Below are 20902 nucleotides of genomic sequence, written 5' to 3'. Positions count from 1 at the left end.
TGCCTTTTCACATTTAGTCAGGCCAAAAAGGTCACTGCTTATATATGTATGTGTTCGTGTGTGTGTGGAGCGATGCTGTGTTGCATAAGTAGTAAGCTGTCAGAGCTGGGATTCGATATAATACCAATTAAAATGTCGTTCAAAACTTTGGCCAGTGAGCCCAATGACAACAAATATGTCGTTAATTGAGTTCGGAGCCGCCAACGCGAAAAGAATTATTATTATTAAAAGTTTACCCTCAACCAGTGACAAGTTTTATGGACCACACGAAAATGTGACTAAATGACCTTGATGAGTTCAAGGCCATCGCTTCATCGAGAGGTGAGACACATTCAAGAAGTTTATGCTATTTATATGGCATGATTGACAGTCGCATTTTTCCCATTTTATGTCAAGTCTGAACCAGAATGTCTTGTTGGTTAAGGACAAAAGTCATCTGAAGCTTAAACATGCAATGTGGCCGATAGAAAAATAAGTTTATAAGGAATTTAACTTGTAAATCACAAAAAAAAAAATTTTTTTTAAGTTATTAAACTTTTAATAATTATTAAAAAGGTAAAACAAAATCAGTTAATATTAATAATTAGTTAAGGATATCAGATTTTTAAATTTAAATTAATGTACTATCTAAAACACACAATAATTTAATAAAATTTAGATGGCAAGACTCCTTGCTACACTTTTGAGTTTTAGAGGGTCAAGGGTTCTTCAACTTTTGTCTTATTTCATTGAATTTGTTTTTAAATTAAGTAAACGAATTTTGTATCTTCTACTCTTTATAAGAAAAGAAATATAGTTCGGTCGAATGGAATTTTTTAGATTCTAGAGATGTGTTTTAAATACTCTAAGAAGTTATGAGTCTTTTTGTCCCACCATTTACCTCTCACTGCTTTAGTTTACCTTATAACCTTCTATTCTCAATTCTCAATTCCCAATAAGTTTTGGCAATAAAGAAGTTTTAAGTCTTAAGCAAAGATAGACGATCGAATTCAAATAAATTTTTTTTACTTTTTGAGGTGCTTAAAACTTAGCTTTAGGTTTAAAGGCTTAAAGAGTAAAATTAGGGGCAAGCAAAACGAATAATTGAATATTTATTAAAGGCAATCTATAATTTATTTTAAAATTTTAACCACATGATAAGCTTTAAATTTCTTTTTGACCATATAAAAGTAGACATCTGACAAACGAGTATCCCATGAATATGTTGATGTTGGCCAAGCTCAATTAAAAACTGGAAACTATTTTCTTTTGAGGTTCTTTCTTAGTTATCTATGTTAAGAACATGTTATGCCCATTATAGAGCAAATAATTGGAGCAAACTCAACATGAAATGTATTAAAGTTGCGTATAATTTTTCCATGATCAGTTCAATTGTACAAAATAATCTAAAAACGTGTATTTAATTACACTCATAAATCGAATAACAAAAGTTCGCATATATTAGAGCCACTTGCCGGAAAACTTCTTATCTCTAATTGAGAGTCGAAAGACTCTCTGTGTGGCAAAATGATAGTAGCCAGATCTTATCGTTACACTCAGCTCTATGATTATGAAATGGTAAATTATTATTAGTTTCTTTACTTATAACGGTGATCTCTAAGCATTTTGGTGACATTTCTCTCGCTATCACGCTCCCCGACTTCTATTTTTCTTATCAGTTCTAATAAAGTGCTTTAAAATAGGCAACAGTCAGCAATTTGTTTGCGCTTACTTTTGTTAACAATTGAGTCATGGCAAGAAATTTATAGTGCACCCTTCCCTCCTCCTCATCCTACTCCTTCGTCTCTACTTGAAAGCCAAAAGTACCGCGTTCCATTGATAAAACATATACAGAAATTGCCACCAAAAACAAAAGTAAAAATGTAAACAATTTCTATTAGGGTCGTGTGATAAAAATGAGAACTGCGAGTGTTTGGCGATTAGTTGGCTCATTTTCAAATTTATGACATTTTGGCTTAAATAAAATTCATAAATTTAAAAATGATGGCCACACACGCACAAAAAAAAAGTCTGCAAATTCAAAAAAGAAACATGTAGCGATTCATCATGGCTAAAAGTAATTGATATATGCTTAGAAGTGGCATGGAATAATTTAGATTTTTATATCGATCCTCAAGCACTTGAGATGTCTGCAAAGTCCGAAATTGTTTGGTAATGCAAGAAATTGCAAGTGTCATTATAAATTTACTAAACACATTTAATTTTTAATTCACAATTAGTGATGGCAACGTGAGACAAAGATTTTTTTTATTCTTAAGTCATTTCGAATTTAAAATATGTTATTAAGCAGATATTTGTTAATTGTAATATCTCGGACTCAGCCGGATAAAATATCAAATTGTCTCCAAAAGAATTATTCGGTCAAAAAATTATTACTCGAAAAAGAAACAATTTGTGTTCGGAAAATCGTTATAGTTTTCTCAAATTTAGTAATCTGATTAAAATCAGGTGACTATCATATTCTATACCTAAGTATAATGATGCTTTCTGCATGTTCCACATTAAGCGACTAAATATCTGGTTCGGAATTTAATTTTTTGTTGATGATAATGGTTAAATGATCTGTTTGGTGTTAAGTTTTGAAATCAGCATTGTATATTGAAATTTTAACATTTGAAAGGAAGTTTATTGACTATTATTATTAATATTACCAGTGGCAAATCCTGCCAAAATCTTCACTTTATAGTTTTTTCTAGAGCTATCTTTGAATGCAAAAATAACAAAATGTTAGTTTAGATTTGACTCTTGCTCATTAAATTTGATATAAACAAATTTTAAGTTAAAGTCATAATCAGATTTACCTCTTTGTGAAGTTTTTGCAATTTGGAGGACTTGTCAAATCAAAATGAGCATATTTTTCGTGAATATTGATGCCATTCTCTACCTACTTCTTCATAATATTGTCTAACACACACTGCGTATACATTATTTTTGATTGATAAATCTTTTGCTGTCATTAAAAGAGAGACTTTTGTGCTTCTTTGCTTTCATCTAGTCCATCTCTAAGTGCGATGTGGTTGGTTGGTTATTTGATTGTTTCTATCTAGCATTTCCGTCATATCAAATGAAGTTCTCTCACCGACTGATAGGGCCAGACGATAAGAAAAGCAGCAACAGGTTCAAGTAAAACACTTATTTGTACTTTGGTGGCACCTGAACAGCTGTGATTTAGTCATAACCGAAACGTCGCCGTGTTAACCTCACCTCTAATCACAAACACCCAAACGAAAGTGAAGGGAAACCAATTATTAAATATTTGTACATATCGTATAAAAACTATATAAATGCCAAATGTTCGAATATCGTCGGTATTTGTTAATGTGCGCCATTTGGGCGACAATTAAAGTGCCGAAAGAAATATTGATAAATGGTCAAGTTATACCACTTGGCTCATACTGTCAACAGGTGGTGCCACCATGCGGTTGCGAATCGGAAGCAAATGTAGTGCGCTTTCACTGTCCGGATGAGTATTCGATGTTGCTAATGGTCACCGATACGGACAGCTCACTCTATGTCAGTTACTATGCGGACTCGGAATTGGGTTGGGTGCCGCGTTTTGAAATCTCCGATTTGGCCAAAATTGAATTCGATGCTTATTCATTTTGGCCAAAGACATTTCTCAGTGATTTGCTCGACTCGATGGGGGTTACGAATGTGAGTGCCATTGAATTTCGGGATCGTCGATCAGAGACTGTTGTCACTACCCGGGATATATACGATAAATATGGAAATCTGATTGGAACTACAGTCACCACAGAAAGTGATGATGATGATTCAATTGATAACGTAAATGCCACTTGGCAATTTAGTTCGGTGCCGGGTCTAACGAGTTTTAAATTCGCAAGTGATATTGAAGAGCTGCCAGAGTCCATATTTGAGGCATTCGACACACTGACTACATTGAATTTGTGTTTAAATGTGATTCATTTGCCGGATAAGTTACTCTCCTCCGTATCGAGTAGCCTCCAAACATTGACTATACAGAATCCTAATATGCTGAGATTTCAGCCACCTCTTCTGCGTGAACTTAAGCAATTGCGTAATCTAACAATCGAATTGACCGACAATCAGTATGGTCATGGCAATCAATTGCAACCGCATCTCTTCAGTTCCATGCGACAACTGGAAGAAGTCTATTTGTCACGAGCCACTTCTCATGTGGATAGAAAAATGTTTCGAAACAGCACCAAATTGCAATTAATCAAAATTAAAGGCAATGAAAATTTGGATACTCTACCATCTGGTTTATTTAAGGATCAAAGTAATTTAACTGTTCTGGATATATCATGTAATAGTTTGTCTATACTCCGGGATGAAGTCTTCTATGGCTTGAATAATCTCCATATTCTGGACTTATCCGATAATAGACTGACTGCTTTATCAAGGTGAGACGCAACTTTTTGTTCTACTGATTAAAAATTGAAAGAACAGAAAATAAACAGTAAACAAAAAAGAAGAACAAAAATAAATCAAAATTACCTGACTAGCGATAGAAAGAGAAGAAGAGTTGCTTCTACTAACGAAAGTTAATTAATCAATTCCAAGTAAATAAACGTTTTTGCCTTAGTTATCGCTTCCCCTAGTCTTGTCTCTTATCAACAGGTGGCACAAAAGGCGACGCAAAATCATGCGAATAAGACAGTCGAATGACCATTATTATGGAAATAGCTATGCAGATTGTGGTAGATTATTATTATTTTTCAAATATACACTTGACAATAGGAAAATATATTTCCAAGAATTTAAATAAGGAACAATTAAGAAAGATTTAATCAATTTTTTATTATTGAGTAAACAATGTTTGTCCATTTAGTTTACTCTAATTTTTCAAACAAAAGCAGAGAATTTCTAAGGAAAACGTACCCATATACATTGAGTCATAAGAAGAATTGATTGTGGACAAATTTTAGTCATTTTGAACTAAAAAAGAAACATAACTTTATTGCAAAAAGAAAGAAAAGCTTGTTATGGCGTATATTATTCTGTTATTATAGTTTTGAGCAAAGCAAAGTTATATATGCCAGATTAGTTAGTAAACCAAATGCAAAGTTTTAGTGTCATGTATTCTTCTAGACGGATTAAATATATAAATTTTCCTCAACAGTTTCTAAGAGTCCATATGGATCTGATCATTTGAAAGAAATTATAATATGGAGCAGTCCCTTCGATTAGTTAGGAAAGAAAAGTTATTAATCTTACCTTTGTACATCTAACTCAAAATTTATAATCGGAATGCTAGAATAAAGTATAATAGTAGTTATGTAAAAAACAATTTTGTAATTCTTGTATTTTGCATTTTGTATTACATTAACGCTCTAAAAAAATTTTCAAAATAAATTGAGAAAATAATTCAAGATTTAACACTATAAGAGTCAAAACAAAATTAAAAAAAAAATGCCTTAGGATATCAGCCAAATGTATGTAGGGTCTGTATTCCAAAATGTAGTGAACTAAGAAGATATACAATGTTTTGTTCGTAGGTAATCGATTCGATAAACTTCGATTTTTTAAACTAGGGTTGAAGTAGGGTTGTTTAGGTTTAACTAGGGTTAAAGTAGGTTTATTTACTTGATAAACCTATTAACTATATATATATAGAACAATTAATAGAATGAAATAGCTATACAACTTGCTCACCTTTTTGTGGTGTCTTTGAAATAATCTTCTTTTGGAGGATGGACTTCAAGCCAGCTTATATGCAAGGTTTGACTTAAATTTCAATGAGGTCGTAATCTAACCAAATATAAGCAATTAACAATATTCAAACAACACAAAAGTTCAAAAGTAGCGCCAAGTAGCAATATCTAATATTTTGTCTGGTTGTAATTTGTAATTACTCATGATCATAGGTTTGAAATGATTAAATGAATAATACTGAAATTTATATTAAATTCACTTAGTAAAATAGGAAGATGCCATCTTCGTATTTAAAAAATGTCTTAATTATTGTGACAGTCAAAAATACTTCAATACAGATAAATAATTTTGTCGAAAGCCATTATTTAACATCTGCTCTTTTATATTTAAAATAAAAAAGGCTTAAACCTAAATTTAAATAAATACTTCTGATTTTAAGTCATATTTTTAAGATTTACGCAATTAACATTTTTATTTATCACTTGCAATTATCGGATTATAGTAGAATTTTTCTTTTAAGAAGCGTTTTTTGACTAACATCAATGGGATCGAGGTTATAGCCTTTTAAATTTGTTTCTACGTCTTCGACTGTTAAAAAATTACTTTATCTTTATGCATTTTAGCATAACCAGACGAAATTAATTGCTTATCAAAAATACCGCCAAAAACAAGGCAATAGTATGAAATCGTAATAATAAATTTAAAGGCAATGAAATAAAATACAAAGTTATCTAAACCTAGTTAAGCCAATTACTTTTCACTTTTAGCTGCCATAGTTTTTCATGTAGTTTAAAACGATTCTTAAACACTTATTATATAAAAAATTTGGTTTTATTTAGTCATTTATCTCCCTATAATCAGCTGTAGCCATGTCACACTGTGCCCTAGGCCAGAATTCCACCACAAATTTTAGACGGATTTATAATTTATAGTAAATGTTGACGACCACTTCAGATAATTACACATTTTTTTAATATAATCTTGCTTATAAATCTACTTAGCTTAGCCATAGGACCATAAAAATTCTATAAATTCTATTCTTTAACTGCTTTCTGTTCCGTAACATTTTGCAGTAAAATTTTTGCGCCATTGACTTCGCTGAATCTGCTGCTGATTAATCGGAACTCCTTGACAGCATTGTCACCATCAACATTCAGTGCGGTAAGCAGTCTAAACTTCATCGATATGAGAGGGACACAGTTCTATGGCTCGAAATTGGCAATTGAGTATGAAGCTCTGGTCTGTTTCAATTCGGACACCTGCCAATATAAGTCAGAGAATTGGTCCTGTGATCCAAATTGCATTTGCTGGGTGCAACGAATGACACGAGAATTGATTATCGACTGCAGGGGAAGTAGATTAAATGAATTCCCCGCCTTGCCGCACACATCGTTGGTTCAGACAGTGTTAAAGGTTGCGAATAATAGTCTCACCCAATTGCCCGATCCGAATGAGGTACTTGGCTATAGCAATGTCAGTGTTTTGCTTTTGGCTAACAATCAGTTAACCACTTTGGGTGCAGGCACTCAATTGCCTGGGAATCTAAGCCATTTGGATGTGCGTAATAATCAAATAACAGTATTCAATACAGATTTCATTACATATCTGGAACAAGATAATAATACCATGACCATGACCTTGTCTGGTAATCCTGTGAACTGTGATTGTTCCGCCATTCCATTGCTGACATTTATACGCGCCCAACCGCAGAGGGTGCAGGATATTGGTGAACTTCAATGCACTCGACAGAATAAACCCTTCCAGCAAATGGAGGTGATTGATTTATGCCCCTCGTATGTCTTGCTGATCAGTTGCATTGTGGGTGTTATCATCATTGTGGTCTGTCTGATTAGTGTTGTCTATCTAATGTATCAGCAGGAGTTAAAGATCTGGTTGTACAACAACAATCTGTGCCTTTGGTGGGTATCCGAAGAGGAGCTGGACAAGGATAAGACCTATGATGCTTTCATCTCCTATTCCCACAAGGATGAGGAATTGATTGCCAAACTTTTACCCAAATTGGAGAATGGCCCCCATCCGTTTCGTGTGTGTTTGCATGGCCGTGATTGGCTAGTTGGTGATTGTATACCCGAGCAGATTGTTCGCACTGTAGACGATTCGAAGCGAGTTATTATCATTTTATCGCAACATTTCATTGACTCTGTCTGGGCTCGTATGGAGTTTCGCATTGCCTATCAGGCCACCTTGCAAGATAAGCGAAAACGCATCATTATCATTCTCTACAAAGAGCTGGAGAATATGGATGGCATTGACAGTGAACTGAAAGCCTATCTAAAATTAAACACTTACCTAAAATGGGGCGATCCATTGTTCTGGAGCAAACTCTGCTATGCCATGCCCCATAATCGTCGTGTCCTGAAAGGACAAAAGAAACACGCTGGACCCTTGGTATAGAGTTAATTACAATCCAGAATCTATTTCGACATTGTTTAAGTTTAATTAGATATTAATTTCGAATTCCCCATATACATATTAGTTAGCTTTATAGACAATTATCAAAAGTTTTCTACGAAAACTATAAAAGTCAATTAATTTTAATTACACTTGTCTATTCTGAAAGTAATTTTAGGTTTAAGTAAGTAATATTATTTGTATAATTAATATGAATGTGAGCAGTGAAATATGTTTGTAATTTTGATATTTTATAAATAAGTATTTGTGTCAGTCTTAAACTATGTTTTATACTTTCTATTAAGCAAAGAAAATAAGTTGTTAAAAAAAAAGAAAAAATATATATTTATTTTACACCAAAACAGCGGATTTTTTTTCATTTCGTTTGCCTCTATTACTAAGGGTTATTATTATTAGGTGCAATTTTGTCCTTAAGTAGTTGGATTTCAGGTATTAAAAACGATGTCCCTTATCAGAGAATACGACAAAGGTGATTAATGGTTATGAACACTCTTAAAGGCTTTGTCATGAAAATTGTTTTAGATATAAAAAGTAGTAGGTAAATTATTTTTTATCTACTTAATTTAAAGAACAAAATAAAACCAGAGTGCCGGGGCTAACTTCGACCGCGTCAAAGTTTGTATACCCTTGCAACTTTTTTGGTAACTTTTTTCTTACCTATAGCCATCAAAGTGGAAAAACGTTTAAGCTAAAAGGGCTAATGTGTCCGAAAGAACGGCCTACAATCTTAGCATAGGAAATAACGAAGATATTGATCAAAGTCACTGTTTTCCACCGATCGTTCCTATGGGAGCTATATGATATAGTTACCCGATCCTTATCAAATTCGGCACAGCCATTAACAGATATATTAAACTAACAAATGTTTAATTTGAAAGCAACCGCGTCAAAAGTAACGAAGTTATTCACAAAAGTCACTGTTTTCGAAAGATCGTTCCTATGGGAGCTATATGATATAGTCACCCGATCTTGATCAAATTTTTCATAGTCGTTTATATGTGTAATTAACTCACCAATATTACCAATATGTCATGACGATAGCTCAGAAAATAACGAAGTTATTAAGAAAAGTCACTGTTCGTGACTTTGCTGTTTGTATGGGAGCTATATGATATAGTAGTCCGATCCGGCTGAATCCGAGATATACAACGCCTGCAGTATATACAAGCCTACATGCAAAATTTCAGCTCTGTAGCTCTTACGGTTTTGGAGGAGTTTGCGTTGATCCAGACGGACGGACGGACGGACGGACGGACATACATGGCTATTTGATATATATATATTTGATATATTATATATACTTTATATGGTCGGAGATGCTTCCTTCAATGCGTTGCACACTTTTGACCAAAATTAATATACCCTTTTTGCAAGGGTATAAAAAAACTGGACATAGAATCGGTTCGTGTGGGTCGATGAACGAGTTCAAGTTCTTCTTCTACCCTGTATAGTAAAATTGTGTATTTCAAACTGATAAATATCATTGGCAGCAATAGGCTGGACAATTAGTCAAAGTTTTTCAAAAAATTTATAAATTTCTGTTTATTGTGTAACTTTAAAATTGTCTGTAAAGAAAATTAACTTCGAGCAATATATATTATTCTTAGAACATTCAGAAATTTTGTTCTGCTCTTCAGAAAGTAAATTCTATAACTGCTTATTGCATATTTTAGAAGGCAAAGATCGAGTCGATGCTGTCTTATACTCTGATAAAATTTTATAAGAAATTTTGATGAGCTCTGTCAGGTTTACTTTAAATTTTCGTCTCATAATTTTATATTTTTATAAGGAATTGGCTAACTAAGAACAAAACTTTAGTTCACCTTTCTAAAACGATTTGGTAAGCCTCATATGTATATACAATTCATACACGAATTTTCTCAAATTTCGTAGCTAAATGTGGCAAAGAAATTATTTTGTTTTTAATCAAATTTGAATAAGGTAATATTTTAGTATTGTCAAGCATATATTCTTATTACAATTACTATAAATAAATTGTAGACTATAATCTTAAGAAAGACTAACATTTAAAACTGAAACGTTATAAATTTTAAATGCTAAAAACAGGCCAAATATACATATAAGGCTAATAATCATGTCAACTTTTACGACTTACACTTTATAATTAAATGGTTATTGCACTCTATAATTTGTTGAAAGAATTTAAATACGAAAAGAGCTTTCCCCCTTTTCTTGTAATAAAGTGTTACTTTGTCGCCTTCGCTGTCAACAAGAAGACTGGTTCAGCTAAAGGAAAATTGCTTTCCGTTCAATAAAATTGCTTAAATATTTATTCAGTCACAGTCCTTATGTGGCAACCAGAGACGGCAGGTCCTTTGGGCAGACCCAACGTCAAAACTCTAATTATCCACTTCAGTAATTGCGTTTGGCCTTCATTGTTGAGGCCCAGCCAATTTTTAGCCAGCCAGAAGAGAAGTGAAAATATATATATAAATGTAATAATAATAATAAAGAAAAAAAAAAACCAAGAAATAGGCAGAAAATGGAAACCATTTGGCCAAGTTGGTTTTTTTTCTTCTTCTTTTTTTGAGTCTATGCTGTCAGCCCTTTTTGGAGCGCTCAACTGTTTGGCCTTTGTCTGCTCGGCATTTGGGTGGAAATGGGGGGCCAAGTGGGTTTTGGTTACCATCTTTGAAGATTCATTGCTCAGCCCGTTGGCCAAGAAAGCTTTGTGGGCGACGTTTAAAAAAATTGAGGGTGGTCACAAGGCAAATGTCAGTGAAGTGAAGTGAATTATTTGGTAATATCGTAAAGAAAGCCCACTTGAACGAAGAAATTTAAAAATTCCTAAAATATGAACATTATACTTAAAGTTAAGATATTGATTGTTAAATTGATTTTACTGACCGGTTTAGAGAGCGAAAATTTATCATTAAAGTTCACGAGTCACACAATTATGTACATATATACAACAACAAATAACTAATGGCATTTGATTGCTGATCCAACACTTTGCAGCTGGCATAATACCATAATCATCTCGCCTCATTTTTCACCGACTCATAGACTGAGTCTCGTAGTTATCACAAACATCTGTTTGCAACTGCTATTCATTTATCATAACTTTGTGCAAAACGAAAGGGGGAAAAAATAAAGCAGCGAGAAATATAAATATAGAAAAAGGAAACTACTTATAGGAATCCGCTTCTAACAGCCAGAGGCTGAGGCTGATGCTGCTGCGGTCTTTCAGTACATAAGTAGCAAAATGCTACGTGACCTAATACTACAAGGGGAAGCACTCTCAAACTCTTTCTTTTCATTTTCTTTTTTTTGGGCAAAAACTCAAATAGCGAAAATCAAACGAACTTTATATCGATAAACTAGTTGCCGTTGCCATCGTCTATGAATCAAATGTATGACACACAAGGGGTTAAGACCTTCACTTGGTGTATGTGAGTGTGTGTGTGTGTGGGTGGGTGGTTTGGGGGTGGGTCTGGAGTATGGATGTCATCAATGCTGCTTGGAGCTTGGCGCCACAAGCAAATGCAAAAATTGCAAATTGTTGCTGCTGGCCCCGAGTCAGATTTAAAGACATTTATATGTACATATCCCCATATACTTCTTTTCATATGTATATACATATATCTAATGATATTTGCTGACTCTTAGTATATGTACATATAATGCACATCTATATATACATATAAAGATATGTATGTCTGTACTGGCATGTGTATAAGTGAGCGTGTGGCATTTTATTACATTTGATTTTATTGCATTTTATTTTGCCAGTTTCTTTCAATTGTGGTCTGCGGCATTGGGCAGTCAGTATCGTTTGCGGTTGTGTCAGGCAATTAGTGCAATTTTCATTGCATACTTTTTGGTTATTGAGCTTTATTGCACTCGAAGTGCTTTCACTTCCTGCTAAAATACGATTTCTGATGATAACTATGGGAACTGATCGTAAAATTAAAGCATTTAAGAGGGTTAAGACCTTTTCGCAAACTTCTCATAAGTAGAACTGAGTATTTTCACGTAGCTCTAATCTTATACGTATACTTAACTTGGGAAGTTTACTCGGTCAAAAAGCAATATATCATTGAATTAAGATGTACATATATGTATATAAATGATTATCCCGTATTAATGTTTTTCCGTCATTCTAAACACATAATATGTAATAACATACATTGGAATTTATTTGAATTGAAAATATAGAAAATACGTTTTTATTAGCATTTCCCTATTCTTTTTCGATCTTCTTCTATTTGACGCGCACTTTTATTATAATCAACAGGTCGTTTTGAAACCTCAAATGACTACATATATGTATGTATATCTAAAACTAAGATTCGGAAAAATCAGTCCTAATTAAGATCTTATGGGTTACTAATCTAGTCGACCTTTCGCATTTTTCACATTAAGATTAAATTTTTACCTATGATTAGTTCAAAAATAAAATGATTTATAAAATCCCTTATTTAGATATTTGAAAGCCTGTCTCAAACTTATCGGAAAAAATTCCAAGATTTCAACAAATTTACCAAGCAAAAAAACTTTTCAAACCTTTTTCTTAAGAGAAAGATATTTCCTTTCGGGATTAAAACATGTTTGGAAAATCCAAAGGTCGCAAAAGCCATCAAGAAACTCTTATCTATAAATTTAAGACAAAAATAAATATATTTATCTTACAAATTTATTTTTATTTGTTTATAAGCTAATGGTTTTATCAGCCAATACAAAACATATACGCACCGTGTGCCATCTACAATTCAAGAAATATTCGAATGATCTACATAGGTTACAAGCCTTCCAAAGTTCTAATACTTCGGTCCACCTGAATATTACATGTGTATGTACAATATAATATAATATAAAGGAATCCTTATTGGGAAGAGAATAATTTGTCCGATTGATTAGCTGGCACCGTATCAATCCACCAATCTTTCAACGTCACAGTGGTCGATAATTTTTTCAAGGAGAGAGCGAAACGTACTTATCTTTGATTATATGCAATTCACGCTAGGCCCATTGTTCATATGTACATATATAAGTGGATATATAAAAATATATTTTTGGATACCATTGCCGCCCAGTGGCGCCTTATTGATAAATGAACTCAACAGAAGGGGAGAACGAAAAGAAGAATTACAAAAACTGAAACCATGAAAAACTACACCAGCTAAAGTAAATCAAAAAAGCAGAAGGGAAAAACTGATGATTGCTGCACTTGCTTAACAAGCCTCATTCGTTATCCTTTATGCCCCAATCCGTTGAGTTGTCAGTTGGCATAAATCCGTGCATTTGTCTGCCTCCCAAATTGGAACTGACCATTCAGCAAGCCAACCAACCAGCCACTGGTCTGAAAATCAATCGTCCACTTCCCGTCCGTCCTGTGCACGACATTAATCAAAAACTCATTTGCCAGCAAGTGGGCAGTCCATTTTTCCTTTTGCTCCTTTTTTTTTTGTCGTTCGCCGGGTGATTAGTTGTCCGTTAACCCCGGCACAGTACGTTTCAGTTTTGGTTTCGGTTCCGCATTGGCAAATGAAATGTGCAGCGTGCAAATTGCACTGAATTATTCATTTCATTTGCGAATTCATTTTCCTGACGTCGATGCCGACGTCTGCGAAAGATAAATTTCCGTGTCGACAATGTCCTTGATTAAGGGAACATGTGTTAAATATTCAACATTTCAACCAGGTGACAAGGACAATTAGTTAAAGTGTATTTAGGTTTCAAAACCTAATTGATAAGCCCTCTGAAATAAAATAGAAAAACAATTAAAGCTCAACCACGCAACGTTTTACACGATTTTCTATAAATAATAAGTGGCTCCTATATATATATACAATAGGGAGACTAAAAGGACATATAATAAAATTGAAATCAAAGCCAGTTCTCAGTTCTTAGTCAAGTGGACCGACGTCAAGTACTCGCCAAGTCTGCTATAGTCAGGCGTTTCAGAAGTGCAAATTGGATTAATCATCAAAGTGGATAAGGATCATTTACCATTATTATGTTGACGCTCAATGCACGTAGTCTATTGGTATGTAAAACGAATAATCTAAAAAAGATATATTTAAAATTGTCAATTGAAATGTTATAAAATTTAAACTCTTATTACCTGCAATTGGAAAAATGCAAGTCAATATTTCCACTAAATCCAATATTTAGTATTTTCCCTTAGAAAAAATATGAACTAATATAACTAAAACAAAAGAGTGCATTTTCTTCTTCTGAATTTCTAAACAAAGCTATTAATTTACTTTACTTTACACAATTTAGTTAGAATGAAATTTAATTTATTCACACATAAAAATCTTTATATTCATTTATAAAGTATGAAATTTTGCAATGTCGGTTCTTTTGTGATTTAAAAGTTAAAGAGTGAGAGGAATAATTTGTGTCTTTGGTATTACTAAACTCTAATCGACGTGCCGGCGCTTGCTACGATTTCGGTTACGTCCCAGTTTCTTGGCACGCAGCTTTGACATGTGAGACATCACCAAATAACTGCCAGGCAAAGTCAGCAATAGCAAATAAACTTTAAGGAATAGAACCATATCAAATGTGATATTCCATTTGTTTGGCATTTCGACCGTAAAACGTTTTGTCTCTTCAATGTATGGAATGCTGCGAAGCACAATAATCCCTTCGCACACAATGCCCATTGGATACAAGGGAATCCATATAGTATAACGCAGCCAAGTCAGCAGGCCTAGCTCGCGGCCCAATAGCTGACTCAAGTAATAGGGATAGCTGAAAGAGAGAGAGAGAGAGACAAATATAAAATTGAATAAAAATTAAGCTATTTAGATGCCTTACCGCACTAACTCCACTAGAGACCAAATAATAAAGACATAGAAAACCACAGGTTTTGTATACATGCGGGTTTCTGCCTCAATCATTAGAAATAGAATGAAATTCCTGCCCGAGACTTGGAAAAAGGGCACCAACGGACTGCCCTTGGTATAGCCAAATAGTGGATGCATGACCTCCAAATATTGCAAAAGTTGAACAAATTTGAAAGCGTTACCCACATTGGCATAGGTTTTGGTGATGCTTTCTGGACCATCACGATAATAGAGAATGGCCATGACACACACAATATAAAGGTAACCTACAAACATGGCCAGATTGTAGAAGATCATGTAGACCTTTTTGGTTTTCTCTGAAAAGGTAGACATTAAGCAAATAGATTATTAGAAAATTCAATACCTAATGCTATCTACAATTGGCCAATCAGATTGATAACGTTAATTGGTAAAAGCATATTTTTATCTTTCTAGATATAAACAATTTATGGAATTACCCTTTATGTAGCCCAATTCCTGCTTTTGGAGACTATTGTATTCCTTTTCATAGTCCTGTCGTATATCGCGCGGCGCCTCCTCTAGTTCCACATCATCTTCGGTACGCCAGCGATCGAAATCAATTTTGAGCCAATGCGGCTTCTGTGGCGTAGCCACCAGACGAGGCCACCAGGCTGGATCCATTTTACGTATGTTGAGCTCAATCTTGTTATCGGTCACCACGAAACTGGCATCCTCGTCATCAATTAGTGCATAGAAACGTATGTCAAACTTGTAGGCATTCACTCCGCGTGCCCCATGGCCACGAGCACTGAAGGCTAGCGATGCAGGCGAAAAGTCCGCAATGGCGCCCTGTAAACAAAACAGATACATATGTAGATATTATTGATTTTTCACTGTCATGGGGCGGCGGCTTACTTTGGCGTCTTTGAGATCCACTTTTAGTTGGAGTGTTTGTTTGGTTTGGGACCAGTAGACGAAGGGACTCAATTGTGCCGGTTGCTGACTCGATCCCCCTTCATTTTTCACAAATGAACTGCCGGCACTGCCGGTTGTTGTTGTTGTCTCTTTGGTATTTGGGGACGACATTTTGCATTGCCGACAATCGGGGTCGCAAGCCTACTGAACTATGCAGTACAAACAACCGAATTGCTATTTTATCAAGTCCAATAAAAATAACGAATGGTTTAAATATAACAAAACACCCGAAAGATAAGAATTAGTGTTGGCAAAGGAATCGATAGCACTGTAGTCGATAGTCAGAATTTGATGTTTATCGATTATTTTGTATATGGCAAACGAGTCGATAATAGTCCTAAGGGTGCGAGTAATAGTCCTAAGGGTGAGAATAACAGTCCTAAGGGTCTAAAGTCGAAATTTTCCTGTAGAGGGCGCTCAGGGCAAGTGCATTTGGCGGTTAAATTTGAAATCATCAAAAACTCTTTCACAAATTATTGAGAACAAAACTCAAGAGTCTCTATAGAATTAAATATGACCATTTTAAAAGAACTTTTTGTTTTTTGTCATGAACGAAATTCCTTGTCATTGAATTTTTATTTTAATTGTAATAATAAATTAAAATTTTCATTTTAAAGTCTTTTAATTACCCAAAGATATGAATAATGCCCACAAAAAATTCTTAATGGCAACAGTTTTTTGTGTGTCATCTTTTATTTACGCTGAGTAACATTTTTTGGTCATTTTGATTTATGAGCCGCCACCGCAAAAGTCGGAAGTTGTCGGACACATCGAAAAAAGGAGCCACCATCGAGCCGTCAAGGACCTTGGATTAGGTCTGATGTGGGTGGTGTTTTGCTTTTGTTTTACACAGCCCGATATGGTTGTTGGTATGTTGGGTTATCTTTTATTTACGCTTCTTGCTGCTGCTGCTGCTACCGTTTCTTGTTCTTCTTTTTGGGGCGTTGCTAAAACAAAAGGCGACAACTTGTCAGACATGTTTTTTTTCCATTGGATTTTTGTTTAATTCTAATCGAAGGACCTGTTATTAACCACCACTACAATGGAGCATACGTGTTATCAGAATTTAAGGACTTTAATTAAGGGTGTTAATTGTTTAATCCTTTTATCTCTGTTACAGCCATCACAAACGTTAAACAATTTCCATATCATTTTGCACACTGACTCTGACTCAGGCGGCAGAAAATGTTGCGTTTTCTCAAGAATCGTTAGACAATGTGTCTGTCCAGGTTTAGTTGTTGAACCGCCCATCTATCTACTTATATATATATATATATATGCAACAAAACAAACATCCATATATATGTGTACTTAGCTGTATCTCTTGGTGTTATCAATTGGTGTTAAGGTAAGTCCTAATTGTAACCTTTTCTTATGATACAATTTAAAAATTGCAAAGTTCTCACAGGGCAACCCAGAAAAGTGTTTCCTTTTCTTTTTTATTTTCTTAAAAAAGTGAAAGAAAATTGTCTTGATTTCCCTTTTGTTTTTTTGCATGGTTTATTTAAAATGCAATTTCCAAATTGACCCAGAAAACCTGGCCAAGGTTCTTCATGTGGCAGATGGTTTCCTTTTATACAGTCAGTCCTTACAGGTCCTTACGTGCCTGGCCTCTCTAATTGTGCCTAATCACCGTTAATGACGCCGTCGCTCTGTAAAACATAATAAATACACATGTAACCAACGAACATACGGGAAACGGGCAAAATGTATCTAGAATCTTGATGGTTTTGCCACTGACGTTTTCCCCTTGAATTTGGGAATAAACATAGATATATATATTATTTTTTTTGTGTTTTTCTCCTCCTTCATATTTTATTTTTGTGTTATTTTTCCATTATTTGTTGTTGTCAGTTGTTGGCATACAGACAGAAAGCGGTAAATGGTTAAGGTCAAGTAGTTGGGCGGAAGTTGAGTGGCGGAAAAAGTAAAAATGATGTGAGTTTTTTTTTATTCTGTCTTACTATCGCTCTGTCCCTTTCTGTCTATATATGTGTGTGTATATATCTGTCATGGAGTGCGTGCGTGTTCATATGCAGAGTTCAAATTATGAATTCGACAATGAGTACAACAACTGGTAAATAAAAAAGCCAAAAATATACACTGCAAGGAATTGTATAGGTAGTTAGGATTAAATACATGACACTTGGATTTAAGTAAGTAGATAGCTTAAAGGAATCTTCTAAGGAACAATTTAAGTAAAAGACAGAAAAATCTAAAGATGTTTTTAGGAATATTAAGAGGTTACAAAAGCTTCCTTTAGCTCGTGTGATAACTTAAATTATATTTTTATGCCCTTGCAGAGGATGTTAGAAAGTTAGTCAAAGGTTTGTCTGTCTGTTTTAATGCAAAAAGCTCTCTCATATTTCGAGTTATGCATTTATGCTTCTTTCTTTTGTTAAATTTGAGGTAATCGGGCAACTAAAAACCAAAAATTCCTTTAAGTATTATAAGTGTGAGAGAGACAAATAGTTTCAGCTGCTTGTAATAGATATAGAAAGACTGACTTTATCTATAGCAGAAAGCTATATTCAGGAGAGATACATATATCAGGATACATATATCCATTATGATTATATTGGTTTATAATATATCTATTTGCCAAAAGTCTGTGAAAGAACAAAAAGATTAATAATTATTTTTATTTTTAATACCTTTTATATGAAATTTTTAACCTACTATATTATAGAGCAATCAGGAATCACGACGTTTGACCTGCTTATTAATTAATTGTACAAAATTTAAAAATAACAAAGATTTTAAGTGGATATTAAAGTTGTAAGTTCGAGTTAGATTCATTTTATTTTTCTTCCCGTGAGTATAAGAAAAAAATGTTACAATTTGTAAAAAATTATACCATTTCTAATCCATCTACATGCCAATAAGACTGGCCAAATCCTTGGTAACTTGATTCTTAGGTATATTGGGTTTCTTTTTCAATTCTGTGATTAGAACATCGGTGGTGGTCAAAAGAGAGGCAATGCCAGCTGCATCAGTTATGGCCGAGCACATGACACGGGTGGGATCCACAATGCCGCGATCGATCATATCACAAAATTCTCCATTAGCTGCATCGTAGCCAAAATTACCTTGTTCGTTTAATATCTTGTGGATGACTTCATCGGGATTGGCTCCCGAGTTTTGAGCTATGATGTAACAGGGTAACTTTAGAGCATTTCTTACAATATCCACACCCATTCGATGTTCTGGAATATCCTTGAGATGCAGATATTTTAAAGCGTTTATGCATCTGAGATAAGCAGTGCCTCCGCCTGGAAGTATGCCATCGCTGATGGCTACTTTTACCGAGTGAAGTGCATCGTTGAGACGATCCTTTTTCTCATCGATTTCCAGTTCACTGTCACCGCCTACATGGACAATGGCCACATGACCCATTAGCCGACCGAGTCGTTCATTAAGCCTTTCTATTTCCTCATCGGTGGCTGCTTCTTTGATTAGGGATTTGATATGCTGTATTCTATTTTCCACTTGCTCTGCCTTCTCAGTGTGCTGCTGTATTAGATGTGTGGCCTTGGAATCTATAATTACCTCCCGCACTGTACCCAAATCCTCTGCCTTTATGTTTCGCAGCCAAGAGAGATTCTCAAAAAGCTGTAAGCCCAGGGCCAGGGATATATCTTCCATTTGTTCTTTTTGCTCTGCACCAAAATAGGGAGCCCTGACAGCACAGACTTGTAGGCGATTTTCTAGATGATTTAAGATCAATGCGGTAAGGACTTCATCGGAAAATTCTTTGGCTATCAAAAGAAGAGGTTGATTTGCATTTCTGGCCAATTCCAAGAGTGGTAAAATGTCCGATAACTTTTCAATTTCGGCCAAAGTAAGTACTACTAACATTTGACTAAATTCCAAGCGACCATTCTCTGACTTATGGGCAAACAATGGACTTGCAAAACCCTCGGCTAGGCTAATGCCCTCCTGTATAACCAACTCGTCTTTAGCCGACATGGATTCTTTCAGGAGAAATACGCCACCCTCACCCAATTCCAGAACTCCTTTGCCAATTAGCTGGGCGAGATTCTGATCATTGTTTAAGGCGTTGTTGGCCACAGACCTCACTTGATCGATCCGTTCAATAGCCTGAGACATGCTTCGCAATTCCTTGCACACCGCCTTCGATCCTTGGATTATGCCCTCTCTGAGCTCTTGCACATTAAGCGAACCATTTTGTAGAAGTTCCATTCCCTGGCTGGCCATACTTCTGGCCAAGATTGTGGTCGTTGTGGTGCCATCGCCCACATTATTATTTGTATTGTTCGTTGCCAGTCGAATTAGTTGAGCCCCCATATTGATTCTACGATCCTCAAGATGCACATTATTTGCCACCGTGATGCCATCATTGGTGATTTTTGGCGATCTCAGCAACTGCTCGATCAACACATTTCTGCCCTTGGGTCCCAGGGTAGTAGCCACAGCATCGGCCAGAATATTGACTCCACGCATTAGCAATTCCCTAGCTTCTGGCCCAAATCGAACATCGTTGGCGAAACTACGCAGGAATTTGTTGTGTCTGAAGCGGGTTAGCATTTGGAGTTCCTTGGAAAATTACAATTTGTCAATTGTAAATTGAAATTTTTTTGATTTTACTAAAATCAAAAGCTTGCTGCTCTATTGACTAGATTTTATATTGGTTTGAGCCTTTTCTTGGCATGAATTTATTAAGAGCACTATAAAAAGCATGCTATAAAGCCCACAATAGAAGAAAGAAAAATTCACTTACAGATCATTCACTACTTAAGCATTAAATCGCTTTGAAATTAAAATTAATATTTCTCTATTACGAAATAGTTATCGTAGTATATACATACATAACTATAAGGTTATATTTCCATAAGACCCATATAACATAGTAATCTGATGTCAAAGAGATTTAGTATCGTGTCTGGACTTAGTTGGGATTGATATAAAAACACAAGATCTTGTTTTTAGACCATTAGCTTTTATGCCTCGAATTGAGCTCATTTCGAATTTTGATACTGATATTTTTAGATCTCAAATGAAAAAACATTGTAGGTATTTGTTGGTTTTTGTATTTTACTGTACTACATGTGCCTCTG

General features: G+C 34.7%; 3 protein-coding genes and 2 long non-coding RNA genes across 5 annotated transcripts; 2 read left to right on the top strand and 3 right to left on the bottom strand.

Moving 5' to 3' along the window:
- Window positions 1-3187: 3187 nt before the first annotated feature.
- Window positions 3188-8294, top strand: LOC6641846 (protein toll). Its single transcript, XM_002065073.3, has 2 exons — window positions 3188-4385; window positions 6711-8294. The coding sequence occupies exons 1-2, from the start codon at window positions 3292-3294 to the stop codon at window positions 8050-8052; spliced, it is 2436 nt and encodes an 811-aa protein (XP_002065109.1). The 5' UTR covers window positions 3188-3291; the 3' UTR covers window positions 8053-8294.
- A 5646-nt stretch (window positions 8295-13940) lies between these two features.
- Window positions 13941-14267, bottom strand: LOC124460174. The gene is made up of 3 exons (XR_006954112.1): window positions 14159-14267; window positions 14044-14098; window positions 13941-13976 (listed from the first exon to the last, which is right to left on the bottom strand). It is a non-coding gene; the product is annotated as an uncharacterized LOC124460174 (long non-coding RNA).
- Window positions 14268-14319: 52 nt separating this feature from the next.
- On the bottom strand, window positions 14320-16093 carry LOC6641845 (very-long-chain (3R)-3-hydroxyacyl-CoA dehydratase 3). The gene is made up of 4 exons (XM_002065072.3): window positions 15765-16093; window positions 15347-15698; window positions 14860-15205; window positions 14320-14793 (listed from the first exon to the last, which is right to left on the bottom strand). Exons 1-4 carry the CDS (start codon window positions 15933-15935, stop codon window positions 14460-14462), a joined length of 1203 nt encoding a protein of 400 aa, XP_002065108.1. The 5' UTR covers window positions 15936-16093; the 3' UTR covers window positions 14320-14459.
- Window positions 16094-16429: 336 nt separating this feature from the next.
- LOC124460175 lies at window positions 16430-17579 on the top strand. The gene is made up of 3 exons (XR_006954113.1): window positions 16430-16693; window positions 16784-17172; window positions 17419-17579. It is a non-coding gene; the product is annotated as an uncharacterized LOC124460175 (long non-coding RNA).
- A 1015-nt stretch (window positions 17580-18594) lies between these two features.
- On the bottom strand, window positions 18595-20434 carry LOC6641844 (heat shock protein 60A). The gene has a single exon (XM_002065071.3). The coding sequence runs from the start codon at window positions 20370-20372 to the stop codon at window positions 18696-18698; it is 1677 nt and encodes a 558-aa protein (XP_002065107.1). The 5' UTR covers window positions 20373-20434; the 3' UTR covers window positions 18595-18695.
- Window positions 20435-20902: the final 468 nt, after the last annotated feature.

Source organism: Drosophila willistoni (genome assembly GCF_018902025.1).
Source record: "Drosophila willistoni isolate 14030-0811.24 chromosome 2R unlocalized genomic scaffold, UCI_dwil_1.1 Seg167, whole genome shotgun sequence".
Lineage (NCBI taxonomy): Eukaryota > Metazoa > Arthropoda > Insecta > Diptera > Drosophilidae > Drosophila > Drosophila willistoni.
Note: the sequence above shows the minus strand (reverse complement) of the source record. Positions and strands in the feature narration are given on the sequence as shown.

What these genes read in the sequence shown, in the direction of transcription:
- LOC6641845 (XM_002065072.3), bottom strand. Translation starts at nt 15,935, where the DNA reads ATGTCGTCCCCAAATACCAAAGAGACAACAACAACAACCGGCAGTGCC. An exon ending in TGGATCTCAAAGACGCCAAA is followed by an intron (nt 15,699 to 15,764) that starts GTAAGCCGCCGC and finishes TTTTGTTTACAG; the next exon opens with GGCGCCATTGCGGACTTTTC. An exon ending in GGAATTGGGCTACATAAAGG is followed by an intron (nt 15,206 to 15,346) that starts GTAATTCCATAA and finishes CTACCTTTTCAG; the next exon opens with AGAAAACCAAAAAGGTCTAC.
- LOC6641844 (XM_002065071.3), bottom strand. Translation starts at nt 20,372, where the DNA reads ATGCTAACCCGCTTCAGACACAACAAATTCCTGCGTAGTTTCGCCAAC.
- LOC6641846 (XM_002065073.3), top strand. Translation starts at nt 3,292, where the DNA reads ATGTTCGAATATCGTCGGTATTTGTTAATGTGCGCCATTTGGGCGACA. An exon ending in AGACTGACTGCTTTATCAAG is followed by an intron (nt 4,386 to 6,710) that starts GTGAGACGCAAC and finishes AACATTTTGCAG; the next exon opens with TAAAATTTTTGCGCCATTGA.